Below are 17,703 nucleotides of genomic sequence, written 5' to 3' on the forward strand. Positions count from 1 at the left end.
CCGAAAACCCCAGGACTTACGCGAGTCCCGGGGCTCTGCGCGCGCCGGTAGGCCTATGTAAAATAGGCTCACCGGCGAGCAGGGCTCTGAAAATCCGCCCCTTTGTGCCTGCAGAGTTTGTGTTTGAAGATCAGGTTGTTATGGATAAAAAAGCACACTCATAATTTAAGTTGCTTCATAGGAAAGTGTAAGGATAGCTGTTAGCTATGTGTGAATAGTTTTGAAAATTAAAATATATTTGTGTATTTTTCATCCACACCTCTGAAATGCCCCTGCAATACCTCTTTTTAAAATAGTTAAAAATACACCCACAGTGCAAGTACACTCGTAATTTGAGGTGGCTTAAAAATGCACTTAGGCAGATTCAGTCAATCCACACTTGTGACTTCCACTTCTATACATGTAAATCCCAGCTAAGCTTTTGAAAATGTATTATAAGGATACAGCGTTCTCCTCTCTTCGCAGGGATAGAAAACTTCAAGGGTCAGTACTTCCACAGCCGGGATTACAAGGATCCCTTTGAGTATCAGGGGAAACGGATCATTGTGATTGGTCTGGGAAACTCTGGAGGGGACCTTGCAGTGGAGCTCAGCTTGGTTGCTAAGCAGGTAAGCTGCTGCATGACAGCAAGACATTCTCTATGGCAAGCAAAGTCTCCATCTTTTATAACCAAGGTTTGCAATGCTGGAGTGTTCTATACTGCTGTAACCTGCAGTACTGCACTAACAGCACCTTCTAATTTAGAAGAAAAACTGGAACTCTGACTTCTTGATGACTTCTATGGGAAATGTTAACTCAAGGCTGCTTTGGTAAAGCTGCCGTAGCAAGTCTTTGGTCTTGGCGATACAACTTTAATTTATATTCCTAACAGTCCTTTAAATGCATTTCTGACCTGCCCAGACTGGATAATAGTAAAATAGATATCGTCTACCTCTCGGGTTTATACTGAAATGATGTGTAAATGGGATGGAGGTTAATCTATATAGACTGTATCAGAACAGGGCTGGTAGTTCCAGTAGGCAAACTAGGCAGACACCTAGAGCGCCAACAGTTTGGGGGCGACAAAGTCCCATCAACCTGAGGCCCAGAGGGGGGAAGCCAGTACTGCCACCAATAGGTAAGATGAGGGTGGGAGGTGCATGACTGAAGGTTTGCCTAGTGTGCCAATACTCTTCTACCGGCCGTTTATCAGAAGCTGATAGACTGGCAGGCTTGTAGTCAGACTGCCAGCTTTTCTTGGTGGCGGCCAAAAAATCCAAATACAATGCTGGTGTACCCCCTGGAATGTGGGGGCATACAACATTCCCCAGGCCACTGCCCTTTCCAGATCTCCTTTGTATCTCTCTAGCACAGTCCAAAACACTTCAGTAGGCCACTGGGGTGCTAGGGCTCTTCTGGGGCCCTCTGCTGACAGGGGTGCAGTCTCTCCAGGTCTCAATCACTCTTGCCACTGTACTCACTCTTTGATATCTTGATAAGCACTTCAGTAGATTTGAAGAAGCAGGCTGCATACTTGGAATGATGTTCAAATAACAAGTATTTACTCCAACTCAGGAAAAATTGATGAGTCCACATAAGAAAAGAAGTGCAACAATGTCTTGCCAGAGGAAAGAAAAATCCAAGTGCCTTGATTTTTCTCAGAGTATCTACTTCAGTTAATGTCCCCCTCCTGGTAACAAGAAAAATCAAAATCCTCTTATTCCTTAAGTGGTAAAGGGCAAAGCAGAACCCTAGTCTATTCTGCTCAGGCAGAGGAATGAAAGAGAAAATATAATATTCATTCATTCATTCATTCACATTTAGCCACAAAGCTCAGGACAGAGCATCATATGGGAAAGAAAAGAATATACCCATGAAATGCAGTGCATCAAAACATCTATAAACTCACCTAACCAAAATGTACGATATCCTCCAGGGAACCACCCTCCCTCCACACTACAGGATATACCTAAATTACAATACAGTACAATGGAAAATAAGACGTATCAAAGAACAGCCAAAAAGCCAATTCAAAAGGCAATTAACCATTTGCTAAGGCAAACAGCCAGGTTTTCAGTAACTTTCTTAAACCTGTCAAATCAGTGTTACACAAACCTTTACTGGGAAGTAAATTCCAGTAAACTGGCATAGCACATGAAAAACTCGCTTTTTAGTACCAATTAATTTTCTCTCTTCCCAATGGAATCTGCAGCAAGTTGTCATGAGAGGTATGAAGGGACCTGCTAGGAGCTTATCTTGCCAAGCAGGCAGTCAAATATTCATTTAAGGCCTTGGAAGTGAAAAGAATAAACTTAAACCTAATTCTACAGTGCATAGGAAGCCAATGAAGACCCAGCAAGATAGGTCATCCTGGAATGGGATGTTAAATTATGAAATAAGATGAGCAACAGAATTCAGTACCAATTCAAGCCTAAACATACGTTTCTGTGACATAAAAATACAAAGAGAGTTATGGTAGTCTAGGCAAGAACAAATGTAAGCATAAACTACCGTAACTAAATTGGTCATTGATAAATAAGGATGCAATTGAAAAATATCAATTTGATCTTCCAAGTTAAGAATGAATCTAATATTACAACAAAAGTTCTTCACTTTTCAGATAATTTGCAATGGCATACCATTTATAGTAAGAGGTCAAACTATATGAATTAGAAGTGTGGTGATCTAGAGAATTTCTGTTTTCTAGGGATTTAATTTGAACCTATTCTGAGGAAAACTTTCCAAATTTTTGTAAGACATGACATGCTCACTTTGTCTATTATTTCTTGTCAATTTATACCCAGTGGAACCAACTGTTGGATATGATCTGCATATATAAAATAACACAAATTGAGATCATGAAAAAATAGCACAAGAGAGTAAACATAAATATTAAATAGAATGGAGGACATTACTAACTCCTATGGTACTCCACACGTTATCATCCGGGGACAGATGTACTATTCCCTACCCTAACATATTGCTCTCTCTCTGTAAGAAAAGACTCAAACCAATCGAAGATTTCTGTTTGCAATTCCTAAATCAGCTAGACAATCCATTGAGATCATGTGGTCTAGAGTATCAAAGGCTACTGTAAAATCAAGTACGTTTAATAGAGAATTACGGCCTCTATCAAGCTCTCATCATAGGATATCAAATATTCCCAACAAGATGGTCTCAATACTACGATAAAACTGGGTTGAAACAGATCTGAAATATTTTTGTCTCATAGAAAATCAGGCAGTTGGATATAGGCTTCCCTAGGAAAGGTAGATTAAAGACAGGCCTATAACTATCCAATCTAAATAACTCCCATGATGGTTGGTTGGTTTTTTTTTTAAGTAGAGGGCTAACAATTTTGTTTTCAGTTATATTGGGAAGGACCCTGAACCAAGGAAAAATGAACATCTCCTAGGATTCCAAAAGACATAAGAACATAAGATTTGACTAGATGACTGTATCAAGGCAGAAGGCATGTCATGTCCCTTGACGCTATCAGAATCCTTTCAAAAGTAAATGGATCCATTTGAGAGAAAGCAACCAAGGCTTGGAAACTATCACTATAACTAAGTCTATTGATCCTTTAGGCATAGCATCTGCCTGACTGCAAATAGTGTTAATTTTATCTTTAAATTCTTTGGAAACAAACTATGCAATCCAGGGTAGAGGGAATATATGGGACAGGTACATCTTGGGTAACAGATGTGCATGTTTTTATAAAGGCACATATTGCATTTGATGCAATGAACCTTGAGAGTCTATGGATTTATACTGCAACCTCAGTTGAGATTTAGATTCTGGTATTAACCCATGCCTAATGCCCTAGCACCTCTTCCCTAGCAGGTATCAGAGGCGATTGGTTTGGGAATGCTGCATCATTTTTATAAATACTTTTGCAGGTATATCTCAGCACCAGGAGGGGTGCCTGGATATTGAATCGCGTTTCTGATGGGGGTTTCCCTCTTGATGTGGTACAGTCTCGCCGATACAAGCAGCTGATCAAACTGATCATGCCTTCGTCTGTTCTGAACAGCCGGGAAGAGAATAAAATGAATGCACGGTTTAACCATGAGAACTACGGTTTAAAGCCTGTCCACAGGTGGGTCCCAGTGTGCTGACCTATTCTACTTTTCCAGGAATGATCTAAAGAGGGAAACAAAAAAAGAGAAAATAAATGGTTATATGCTTTTACTTTGGGTTAATCCCAAACCTCTCTCTGGCCCTCCCCTCTTCCTCCCAGCACCCTGTTAAATCCCTTACTGCTGCCAGGATCACAGAATCCCCTTATTGCTCCTGGAGGCTTCCAGCACTGCTCTGACAGAAATGCTGGAGGCATAAGCTCTAGCATTGTTGTGAAAGTATTATTCTGACAACAATGCTGGTGGCTTACATGCCCAGTGTTGCAGACAGAGCTACTTGGAGAGGTACAAGAGTACCACCATCCCAGCAGCAGTAAGCAGTTTGACAGGGTGTTGTGAGGGGTGGGAAGGTTAGGGCTGGGGTGGCAGGAGAGAGGAAGAGGAGGGAGCTAGATATATGTTTTTGTCAAACTGGGGAGGGGGTTGGAGAGGCCATTGAGAGGCCCCAGAATACTGACACTTAAGACTTTGCAGGGGTAGATTTTTGCGCACCCATGTACATGCGTCTATATGGGGTCGCACAGCTGTTTGAAAGTTATTCTTCCTGTCTGTAAGTGGCAATGTGAACACATAAGCACAGGCTAGCAGGCAGCATCACACGTAAATGTAGAAGAAGCATTCCAGGGCAGGCTTCAGTAGCTCAGGCACACGTTCGTGTTGTGTAAGCAGTGCACATGCAAGCATTGCCAACATTATTTGCACGCTTTTACACTTGCTAATTGAGTCACAGAAATGAAACTGCACTTGTCTTTTGTCTGCAGTTTTGGGTGGGAGGTCAGAGTGAAGTCTAAGGGTCTAAGTGAACTGGTAGAAGTGTGGGTGATGAATGGTGAGGTGTCTGTAAACTGGGGATTACAAGTAAGTATTTTTATAAACTGAATTTGTGCTTATTTCATAAAATACCTACGTCCAAGAGTAAACTGCAGTAAATACACACACATGTCACAATTATTTCATGTGTAAAATAAGTGTGTGTACTTTAATAAAACAGGTACAGAAAATATGTGGCTGCCTGTATTAAAAAAAAGTACATATACTGAACGTATGCCACATACCATGCATATCAGCCCCAAAAGTATTTTATAGACTTTGTTATAACTGTGTTATAATGTTAATAGTAATATGGTAATATTTTATGTGATAAAACATCATTCTTACATAAAAATTAAAATGCATAATTATGTGCATAATACATATGTACATACTTGTACATATTTGTGCTGACTTAGACTGTTGAAAATTAGAAATTACCCACACAATCATTTTATTTGTTTTTGTAAATAGAATCTATAAAGCATCTTTATGTCACAGGGAAATACAACAGTCTACTCCAATAAAATCCCACCTACTGTTAATACTCATGGAGGCCAATATATTTGTAACCCCCAACTTGGCTGATCATCCGAGAGTCACAGAGCTAAGTCAATACTACTCCATCTCTTTTAGCCCTGCAAGAGGATTCTTTGTGGGGGAGGAAAAACCTACAAGATCCTGGGCATTACATGTACAGTCCTCTTCGGAGTGCCAATAAAAAACTGGATACAGTGGTGTTCCAACAAATTTTAATGAAGAAAATATTTCAAACATGAAAACGTACTGCACTTGATACAAGTTTCTCAGAGAATATCCACAAAGAAATGGAATATAGTAAATCTGTGGGCCTGTAATCTCTCCATCAGGATCTCTTCTTTATCCTTGGCTAGAATGTGAAACCTCCCTGAGTAAACTTTGAGTTCGTCCTCTCCCAGTTTGGGCTCCCCTTCACAACACCTGGGATCCATTGCATGATCTTAAACTCGCACTAGCTGCCCTTTTTCCCAGAAAAGAAATAAGCTGGTGCATATTGAGAGAATCTTTGCCAGTATGAGGGTATAGCAACAAGTGAGAGATAAGCTGTGATGTCATGAAGGCTATGAAAGTTTGGTGCATTGTATGAGCACAAGATTTCTCTCATGGTACATCTGTTTTTAGTTGAAATAGCTTTTGATTCACAGTATAATAGGCATCTCTTTCTTTACAATATAGACTTATTAGCCAACACCCAACAGTCAGCGATGACCTACCAAATCGTATCATATCTGGCAAAGTGCTGATAAAGCCAAATGTGAAGATGTTCACCGAAAATGCAGCTGTCTTTGAAGATGGAACTGTTGAAGAGAACATTGATGTGATCATCTTTGCCACTGGATACCTCTGCTATTTTCCTTTCTTTGAGGATTCTGTCGTCAAAGTTGACAACAACAGAGTCCCACTGTACAAATATGTCTTTCCTTCCCACCTGGAGAAGATGACAGTAGCTATCATTGGGCTTATTCAGCCTCTTGGCGCCATCATGCCTGTGGCAGAACTTCAAGCTCGCTGGGCCACTCGGGTTTTTAAAGGTAAGTGAATAGAATTTGTGGAGCAATACAGCCCCCCTGCTAAGGCCAGGGAAGGGAATTCAGTTTTCTAGTAGTGCTAACCTCAACTTAGCAAGGAATATGTTAGATTTTTTTTCTTGTCAAGGTGAATAGTGCTACATTATAATTAAAGTAGGCCACCAGTGATGACTTCGGATCTGCTGGTTTAAACATAATGTTAAATTGTAGAGTTGGTTTAAGGAAATTTTAGCATTCTCATATTTACCTCTATAATTTGGAACCTATATGTATATCAACTTCCAAAAAACCCCAGTCTTTAAATTTTGGACATGGAATTTTTTGACTACCAAAAATAGAAAAATAACCTTGAAGACCTGGTGGAGTTTGAGTTTAGGTCAAACTCTGTACTCTGTTTAAAAATATTGTACCATTTACCAACTCTTAGTCATTTGTTAGTTGTGTTACCCTAATCACGTGTTACCATGAAAATTCTGTCCAGTCCTGTTTTTATTGCATATTTATTTGGTACTATTTTCCTAAAAAAAAAGTCTTATATCTTCGGTTTGTCTACCTGCCTGTGCAGACATTATATCTTGAACTAGTCAATCAATTTTTTCAGTCTCAGTAACAACAGTGGACAATAGGTGGTATCATCCTATTATAATGGATTATACTGACACATTATGGCAACTATGAGTACTGTAGCCTAACAGAGACGGATAACATGAGTTACCAATAATTCACCATGTTGGGAGGAAAAAAAGCATGTCACAGGAATTGCTATGAATTCTTTCCATACTTGTATTTTATTACAGTAAAGGTTGTCATACAGATATTATATAAAACATCCATAATAATATAGAGTGGAAGATGGAAGATAAAGATCAATATGGTCCATCTAATCTGCCCAGCATGTTTTTTGGGTAGTAGCAATTCTTCCTTTATGCAAGCTACTCCCAAGTATTCTGTTAAGGGTGAAAGCAACTACTGCTCTGTGCAGACTACCACCAAGGTGTAACAGAAAAGTTTCTTCATTTCCATTTTCTAGCTCTCAGGGATCTTTTGTGGTTATCCCATGCCCTTTTCAATTCCATTACCGCTCTTGTCATCACCATCTCTTCTGGGAGGGTGCTCCAATCATCCACCACCTTTTCTGTGAAGAAATATTTCCTGACCTGAAGAGGTTAGGCCTATTCAGCTTGGAGAAGAGACGGCTGAAGAGGGATATGATAGAGGCCTTTAAAATCATGAGAGGGCTTGAATGAGTAGATGTGACTAAGGGGCACTCCATGAAGTTAGCAAGTAGCACATTTAAGAGAAATCGGAGAAAATTCTTCACTCAACGTACAATTAAGCTCTGGAAGTTGTTGCCAGAGGATGTGGTTAGTGCAGTTAGTGTAGCTGGGTTTAAAAAAGGTTTGGATAAGTTCTTGGAGGAGAAGTCCATTAACTGCTATTAATCAAGTTGACTTAGGGAATGGCCTCTGCTATTACTGGCATCAGTAGCATGGGATCTTCTTGGTGTTTGGGTACTTGTCTGGTTCTTGTGGCCTGGATTGGCCACTATTGGACACAGGATGCTGGGTTTGATGGACCCTTGGTCTGACCCAGTATGGCAATTTCTTATGTTCTGACATTGTTCCTGAATCTTCCCCCTCAGAGTTTCATACCATGACCCCTAGTTTTACAGCTTCCTTTCCACCCAATTATTATAGGCCATTTCAAGATGGTAACATTTATCATTTGACTTTCTTAATGATGAGGAGAAGGAAAAAGAGAAAAGTGGAAAAAAGAGAAAAGAAAACAACCAATTTTTTTTAAATCAATGGATAGGACATCAAGGGTAGGTGAATATTTTGAGGTACTGATTTTGACACATTGATTCCCTCTTCCCCATGAAGGTCATAAATGCATGAACACTATCTCTGAAAAAGGTCTGAATTACTGTAGATTCTCACTGTATGTAGGACAGTGACCTCATCTATCCATAGCTCTTCCAACCGAGATCAGCATTATTCAATTCATTTTGTTAAGTCTGATAGTGGTAAGTTAGAAGTGACAGAATTCCACAATCATGCTTTGGACTTTTATTGAAAAAATGGTATAGCACAGTCATTTTACTCATCACACATCCTTCAGAGATTTCTTAGCTAAAGTACTGGGTCCTGACCAGACTTCACCAGCCTCAGCTTCTTTATTTATGCTCATCTGTTCTTCCTGTGCAGTTACCTCCTATAGCTGTGGAAGATGCTGACAGACACAAATACTGTGTAATAATCAAAAGAGGGAGATTAATTTTCAAACATTTAGCAGAACTTATCCCATAAATATGTTATTCCAGTCACTTTGACAATTATTCCACCAAGTCTGTCTTGCACAAGTTAACCTATTGAACATGCACAAAATTGTCAAAAACATTTCTGTGTTTATTTTTTTAAATTGAAAAGTATGCGTGTAAGTTGAAACCCCTTTTTAACCCCTCCCTTGGGAAAGCATATACTCAGTCCGCGTTACACATGAACATGACCTGTGTGTGTAAGTTAACCCTCATATCAGGTAAGCAATGAGTACCTTGCTGGTCTTCACAGGTGCAAGGGTTAGAAAGCCTCCAGTGTAATCTAATGACCAACACTGAATATGCAGAAGGCCCTGCTCACGCAGGGACCCTAGTGGATCAATGGGCAAAATTGTATCATTCTTTAGATGAAGAAGAGGGAGAGAGAGAAAAAAAAAAGACAAGAGAGGAAATATTTGATCACCACTATAGGGCAATTTTCAGATAGTTTGCTTTGTTATCTTTACATCTAGTTTCAATGGGAAGGTACACACATGCTTTCTGTCTGAAACTTGTCGTAGGTTCAAAGTAGGTGTGGACTTTTGCATAGGTAGAATTTATAACGAAAACAATGCAGGTAGATGTCTTCAGACAGTAGAACATAAGAAATGCCATACCGGGTGAGACCAAAAGTCCATCTAGCCTAGCATCCTCTCTCTTACAGTCGCCAATCCTGGTCACAAGTATCTAGTAGGATCCCAAAGAATAGGTCCAATCCATGCTCATAAGCGAGACAAGCAGTAGGTTTTCCAAGTCTACATGGTTAATAGTTGTTTATGGACTTTTCCTCCAGGATCATTCTAGACAATTTTTAAAAGCAGCTGCACTAACCACCTTTATAGATATTTCTATATTTATTTATATTCTGCTTTTTGCACTTTAAAGTGAATTACATTCAGGTACTGTAGGTATCCCCAGAGGACTTATAATCTAAGACCTAGATTCATCATTTTGCAGGCCTAATGCCCGTGGTAAGGAAAAGGGGTGTGGTTAGGCTGCATTACTGTCTAGACAGGTTTTATTGAGGAGAGAGAGAAAGACTGACTCGTCATAAGGCTCTCATAAGTAAACTATTTATATCACTTTAGGAGGGCCAGCTAGTAACTCGAGGTGAGGTTTTGGTGGTAGTCTAGAGTTTGGGAGGCAGAGTTACATGCAAAATCATAGGTACGACAGCACAGTACACATCAGTGAAGATTTGATGTGATTTGGAGTGAGGAAAGGTACACAAAGATGAGATTTGTGCAATGTACTCTCGCCCTAGCTTGATAGCAGCTAGGTAGAGAACTAGGACAAGACTAAAATGTATATACAATGTATAGAGAGTATAAGGCAACAGCGCACACATAGACTGGTTATATATAACCACACAGTGACTGATATTCCCTGAAACACACGGATACGCCAGTATGCTCACAGGAATATGACACAGCCACAGCACACAGTTGTGATTCCCATATTTACCTGGATAATAATTGTTAATAGACTTGTCTTCCAGAAACTTGTTCAAACCTATTTTAAACCCAGCTATACTACTATCCTCTGGCAAAAATGCCTACCAGTTAGTTTCATGGAGCCTCTCTTAATCCTAGTACTATGTGCTGAAGCCCTGCTAGGCACCCTCATTTTGCAGCTTAAACAGTACAGGCAAGAGGGCTTTTGCATCCTTCCTGACAGGCTGCCCTTCAGGATGGGTCCTTTCCAGAAAAGTAAGCTAGAAGAGTGGGGGAAAGCCTGGCACTGTTCTGGGGGAGGGTTGCCAAGATTGTATTATTACTACTTATTTCTGTAGCGCAAGCACTGTACAACTGCAGATAAGAAACAATCCCTGTTCCATTGAGCTTACAATCTACTCCAGAAACAAATAGTGTGTTGGGGAGCTGTGCTGCTTTTAGTGAAATGTGATGTGTGTGGGGTGCTGGTCTGGATTGGTGTGAGATGGAGATGCTACAATGTGTGTGTGGGAGTCTGCTGTGTTGAGCGAGAAGGGGGCATTTTTGATCAGGAGGGTGGGGGAAATCTTCTCATGCACATTCATTGTGGATATCTTGAACACCTGACTGACTGACTGACTATGTGTGCCCTGAGGACTGAGTTGAGAAGCACTGTCTTACAGAGAAAAAGCAGATTTAAAGATTACAAACCAAGGCAAAAATATAAAGCATCCAGGCTTCTGATGATGAAGTCAATATCTACATGTCTAGTTTTCCTACCCAACAAATACCTTCTAGATGTGGGATTGCAGCAGGCTCCATGTCATCAGAGACAGACAGAGCTAGTCCAGTTCTTACCCACATTGAAAGCTATAGAGATAAACAAGGAACTGGTTCTGAAAGTCCCTGATGAGAATGGATCCTGCTATTCTCCCATTTATAGACTAACTCTGCATACTCCCATATGGAAAAAGTACATCTATACCACATTACAGTGGCTATACATTCATGAGTGGTAACAAATATGTGTATATTTGTTATTGATTTAAAAACTGTATGTATGTGATAATTACTTGCATAAATCCTGCCCTTTTATATCCTATTGTGATACACCAGACAGACTACACTCATATCTGCGACACACTGCTCATTAGCATTCACAGCGGAAATAAAAAAATAAAGGCCCTGTATTATTTTTATTGCTAAGCATGAGACACGGGAAAGATAAGTACTCTGTATGAACAGAAATTGCATAAATTGTAAACATCCCATACCAAAAGAGCACCAATTTCCAGTACTCAAACAGTAACCACCTTACAAGGCAAAACTGAAAATACTACACCAGACCTTAAAAATCCAATACACTTCCTATTAGGAAAATGGACCAAGCCAGGCTGCTATAGAGCCCTACACAGAAACTACACGCCAGCAGAAAACCTCACCTCAGTCACATGTGCTGACCCTCACCTAACAAAAATTAAAGAGATCATAAAACATAAATAGAAACATGCAGACAAAAACTGAACTGGAAACTACAACAAGCCAGAGAGACTGTATGCAATGTAACAAAGGAAAAGAGAAGCATCACCAGTCCTCATAAAACAAATCAAGAAATATAAAATCAATAGCAGTAAAACCATAATAATAAAAAGAACAGATTAGTTCAAAACAGCTGATGAATGGAATATCCAATAATTAAAAAATATAAAACATTTCTAGAGATCAATAAAATATTTAAAAATAGCAGGCACAAAGACCCAGTAATGAAAAATAAGGATGGAAAAAATGCTTTGCTCTGCATACCTGGGAACGTTTGATATCCAGGTGTCCTGAGATTGTTCTGAATTAGCAGGAGGATGGGTGGTTTGCTTGCAACTTTCTCCTCTCTCTCTCTCACACCCACTGCTCTCAGTCACTCACATATACACATGCTTACTCTCTCACTTACACAGGCTCTCAATCACACACATAAAGACATGCTTTTTCTCTCTCAATCACACATTTACACACATGCTTTCTTTTCACACATACACAGGCTTTCAATCACATACATACATGCTGTCTCTTTCCCTCTCACACAGACTCTGTCACACACATGCTCTCTCTCTTTCTCTCACTTACACACAGGCTCTCATTCACAACAGACACACATGCTTGCTCTCATACTTATACACAGGCTCTTAATCATACATACACATGATATTTCTCACACATACAGGTTCTCAGTCATACACTTACATGCATACTATCTCTCTCAGGCACAAAGGATCTCAATCACATACAGGCTCTCAATCATTCCCTTACATATATGCTGTTTCTCTCTCACACACACACACACACACACACACACACACAGGATCTCAAACATATATGCTTGCTTGCTTGCTTACTCACTCTCTCCACCCCCTGAACCAGCAATAGCAGCAGTCTGCTCCATTTCCTGCCTTAGAGGCAGCAGCAGCAACAACCTCCTCCACTTCCACTGGCTTCGAGAAAGGATTCCCATCAGCCACGGGCACTGATCTTGCTTCTTTTGTGCTCCGCATCGTGCTGCTCATGCTTCAGGCTGTGCTGCTTTCACTAGCATAGTCTCTTCTTCCCATGCGCACGGCTGCTGCACTCCACTTCCTTTTCCAGGCCACGGGGCAGGAAGAAGAGACCATGTCGGCGCTGCTGACTCAGCTCTCTTGTCGCATTCCGCACGGGCTTTCAGCATTTTAAGCTTGGGCGGGGGATACGTTCCTATCTCGCTGGGGCAGGGGGACCAGGAAGTGTGACAACACACCTGCATGTGCTTGGCGACACACTGGTGTCTTGCGACACACCGGTTGAGAAGCACTGCTCTAGATACTTTATGTATATCAAGCAAATGATTTTAAATTGTGCTCTTTGCTGGACTGGTAGCCAATGCAGCTGCTTCAATAAAGGAGCGGCATTAAACTTCCAAGGACAACCATAAATTAATCTTGCTGCCATATTTTGCATGACCTGTAACCTGTGAATACTTTTAGCTGCCAACCCCACCAACAACCCATTACAATAATCAATCTGAGGCAAAACAAATGCCTGTACAACCACCCGAAATGCAGCCAAGGAGAGGGATGCCCACTGCCTTCTCAACAACCTAAGCTTAAAAAATATCTGTTGAAGTACCATTGAAATATAAGACTCAAAATTCCACTGATCATCACAAATCACCTGCAAGCTCTTGATCTTAGGGCTAGTTGCCAACTCCATCTCTTCTACTCTTAATATCCATGATCTTTGAACCACACCCTCTTTCCCAATATTCAACACTAAGCGGTTTTTATAAAACCACTTAGAAAGTAAACCCAAGTTCTCATTAGTCCTCCTCATAGCCTTCTCAAGATTACATTCTGCTGGGAAAATCAGTTGCATATCATCTGCATAGAGAAATCCCTTAAACCCCAACTCTCTAACCAAATTCCCCATAAAAAGATTATATAATAATAGGGATAAAGGGGAACTCTATGGAACTCCACATTCAAAGCTATACTGCTTAGAATGTTCCCCTCTTATCTTCACCACTGCAGTTCTGTCTTTCAAAAAAGAAATAAGAATTCAACTACCTTAAAACCTGCCCCTTTAGCCCCTGTTCCTCACAGCTCAATAAAAGCAGAGAGTGATCCACCAGATCAAATGCACTAGACAGAGCTAAACAAAATCTGTAACACTGATTCTGATTTCTCCCTACAATACAATACCTCTTCCTGAACTGCTAAAAGAACCATCTCTGTGCTGTATCCCCCGATTGACACTCATCTATCGTTGGGATGGCGGAACCGAACGACGGTATATAAAAACTCGATAAATAAATAAATTGTTTTCTCTCAATATGAAGACAATTGGGAACACACAGCACATTTAATAACCTTATCCAAAGGGCTATTTGCCACCAGATGATAATTGGCATAACACTTCTTGTCTAAGGAAGTCTTCTTCAACACCAGAGTCACCACTGATTGTTTTAACTGAACTGGTAAACAACAACTACTATCCAATGACAAATTAACAATTTGTTGTAACACCAATAACATATTATCTGGCATGGTATTTATCAAAAAGGAAGGACAAGGATCTAAGAGACACTGAGTTTGTAGATAGACAACATCTCATGCAACTCCTCCATGCCCACTGAAGCAAACTCCTCCATGCCCCAAGTTTCTTCTCTCAAATACAAACACTTATTTCTTCAAATTTCTCCTTCCAAACAATTATCTAGACCTTTTCCCATGACAAGGAAATACTGTACTCCTGTACCTTTTTCTTCCAAAAATCCACAAAGATGTCCCCACAAAGTTCCTCTAGAATAACCACCCCTGGTCTATAATCACCACTCAAAGCGGAACGGACTGATGACAACATTTCCTTTGGTTTATTCTCATCAACTAAAATCCCTATCTTCCAAAACCTGATGTTTTGTACAAACCTCCTTCCCATAATATCCATTAGCTTCTTTCCACCACAGCAGCTTATCCATCAAACTATGGTTTCTTACCCATTTGTCCTTTGCCCCTTATTTGGAGCCATGGGTGCTTCGCATCTCTCATTCTTCATTACCACTGTTTGTACTGCTATTGGTTTCTTTTCTTTGAGTTTGGTAGTTCATTTTCCCTTCATGGGGCCCTGAGCTATTCATGCACTCTTAGTGCTGCTTTGCACTTTTTAGTGCCTTGGGATCTTCCCACCACTGTAGCTGGTGCCCTTTACCCCTCTTTTGGAGTCTTGGGTTGTTTTTGCCACTCTCACTGTTGCTTTGGAGAGTGGCTGCCTCTGTTTGGGATACTCTGACCTCTCATGATGCCACATTAAAAGAGGTTTGGTATCTTGGAGTGTTCTCCCCCCTTCTGTTAATGTCTACTGATGAATTTCATTAGAAATCCCCAGTTTTAGAGCCCAAAATAGCATGCATTTATCCCATTGATATTAATGGAAAACTAATAAATGCTTTATTTTTTCATTTGAAATAAATGAAATTAATTTTGGGGCATGCAAAACAAATGAATGAACTGAAATAACATTTTTTTAAATGCACATCTCTAACCCCTGATGACTTTATACCAATTTTCACAGGCAATTTATGTGTCTACTTTCCCTTTGAAAATTATCCCTTCCACTACTTATTATTTTTAAAGCACTGACAGTCATTTGCGCAGCTGTACAGATACTCACAAAAGACAATTCCTGCTTCATGAAGCTTACAACCTAGTTTAATGTATGCTTACCTAGTCAAGGTAAACATACACTAAAAACAAGAGTCTGTGGCAAGAGAGTGTTTATTGTAGAAAAGTAATTAGGATTTAAAAGCAGCCTCAAGTGATTTTTAGACCGGACTTGAATATGGCCAGTGATGGAGCATCAGGAAGTCTGTTCCAGGCATAGGGCAGAGCAAGGTGGGAAGCAGAGAGTCAGCCATGGAGAAGGAGACTGCAGACAATGTAGGGAGAAAGGAGAGAAGGAATGAGGAGCTGCAGAATGAAGGCATGCGTAGGAGAGTAAGAGAAGCTTGAACTGCATGCAGGGCAGACGAGAAGAGGGGTTAGCAACGTGAAGACAGGTAAGTCATGCTGCCAAATTTGGAATAGATTTCACAGAGAAAATTGGTCCAGTGGAAAGCCTGTGAAGAGTAAGTTACTGTCGTCTAAACAGGAGATGGTGAGAGCGGATGAGCATTGAGGTAGCATGCTCAGGAAGGAAGGGACGGATTTTAGCAATGCTTTAATAGTGTTTTGAATGTACACAGAGAAGGAGAGAGAGGCATCAAAGATAACTCCAAGGTTATGGGCCAAAGAAATCAGGATGAGAGCACTATCCACTGAGATAGACAAAGAGGGAGAGGGGAAGAAGGTTTTAGGGGAAAGACTAAAAGTAAATGCACAGACTTGCATTGTGCACATTGTTTTTTCAAGGAAAATTAGGTGCACACTTTAAAAAATGCAAACGTATATGCAATAAGTTCAAATCCCTCCTTTATCCTGGGAAGGCTTCTGCTCACTGCTGGACATGCATACTAGACCTATGCATGCACTTTTACCCATCTAGCCACAGGTACTTTTGTAAAAGCCCATTTCAAATGACTTTGAAAATTACTATCCCTGTGTGTTTATCGATTCCTCCAGTCACATATTTTCATTCAGCTACTTGAGAACCAGGGAAGTTAGGATTCAAATCCAGCTTCTCCCACTGATTCTCCTTATGACTTTGGGAAAATCACTTATCCCTCCATTAGATCAGATACAAACCTAGAGGCTAATGTACTGAAGTGTGAAGTGATTTCACAAAATGGGGCTTGATAAGAAAAAAAAACATGCCAAACTCCCTAAAACATGCAAACATGCCCAAATCTCCATATTTTGTGAATTTTTGTTCCCTCAAAGCCCCAATCTGCAAACTCATTCCACTCATCCCGCTACCTTTGCACATAATACACTAACATTCTAAGTTAATGGTTGCTGGGATGAACCTCATGCAAAGCAGCTCCTTAACTCAGAATTCAGCAGAAACTGTCTTTGTGACCTGGTTTTCTCAATAAAGAAGACTACACAGCGATGTAGTCATCTTTTTTCATTGATTCTGGGAGCTCAGGTTCGTGTGCAATTTTTCAACCCAGTTCAGTTTGCATGGGCAGAAAACTCACATGTGAACACGGCCGCTAACCTGCAAACTAGTACAGAGACCCCCCAGGAGCTTAATTTTAAAACGGTGCAGACAGGGATAAAGTTCATGGGCCTTATTTTCCAATATCGCATTAGGGGGCGTTACCAATGCAAATGAGGCTTCTTTCGTGCAGTGGGGAAAAATCGCGTGCGGCGATGTTTTCGCCATTCACGAAAACATTAGCGCCGCACGCGATGTTTTCCCAGTGCACGATGATTCTGTCAGTCTTTTATTGCAGTGCACGATATTTGCCAGTTTCTTTTATCACGGTGCACGATAGTCCCAGACACGATAGTCCCAGACAGACTTACTATAGTGCCTATGCCCTACATAGGTATTTTAACCCCTATGGGAGGGCCACCTACTAACTCGGGGTGGGGATTAGGTATGAGCGTCGGGGGTTGGGGGCCACTTTCGCATTCCACATGAGACCTACGGACTGAACAGTGGTCTCTAGTGCAGATTTGCTGGCTGTCGGAGTGAGGACGCTCACTCCAAGAAGTGGTTTGGGCAACGTTCTCTCTACCTAGCTTGATGGACACTCTACCTGGGCAACAACATGCTAGGTGGAGAGAATGTTGGCCAAATCTCCGCTTGGAGTGAGCGTCCTCACTCCGACGGCCAGCAAATCTGCACTAGAGACCACTGTTCAGTCCGTAGGTCTCATGTGGAATGCGAAAGTGGCCCCCAACCCCCGACGCTCATACCTAATCCCCACCCGAGTTAGTAGGTGGCCCTCCCATAGGGGTTAAAATACCTATGTAGGGCATAGGCACTAT

General features: G+C 40.8%; 1 protein-coding gene across 1 annotated transcript in view; it reads left to right on the top strand.

The window, feature by feature from the left end:
* LOC115100450 (dimethylaniline monooxygenase [N-oxide-forming] 5-like) overlaps positions 1 to 17,703 on the top strand; it is a 42,630-nt gene that overhangs the window by 18,252 nt on the left and 6,675 nt on the right. The window contains exons 5-7 of the mRNA XM_029618922.1: positions 466 to 608; positions 3,879 to 4,078; positions 6,144 to 6,499. Of these exons, the coding sequence (XP_029474782.1) occupies positions 466 to 608; positions 3,879 to 4,078; positions 6,144 to 6,499 (699 nt within the window). The remainder of the gene's footprint in view (positions 1 to 465; positions 609 to 3,878; positions 4,079 to 6,143; positions 6,500 to 17,703) is intronic.

The sequence above is a fragment of the Rhinatrema bivittatum genome, chromosome 10 (assembly GCF_901001135.1).
Source record: "Rhinatrema bivittatum chromosome 10, aRhiBiv1.1, whole genome shotgun sequence".
NCBI classification, from domain to species: domain Eukaryota; kingdom Metazoa; phylum Chordata; class Amphibia; order Gymnophiona; family Rhinatrematidae; genus Rhinatrema; species Rhinatrema bivittatum.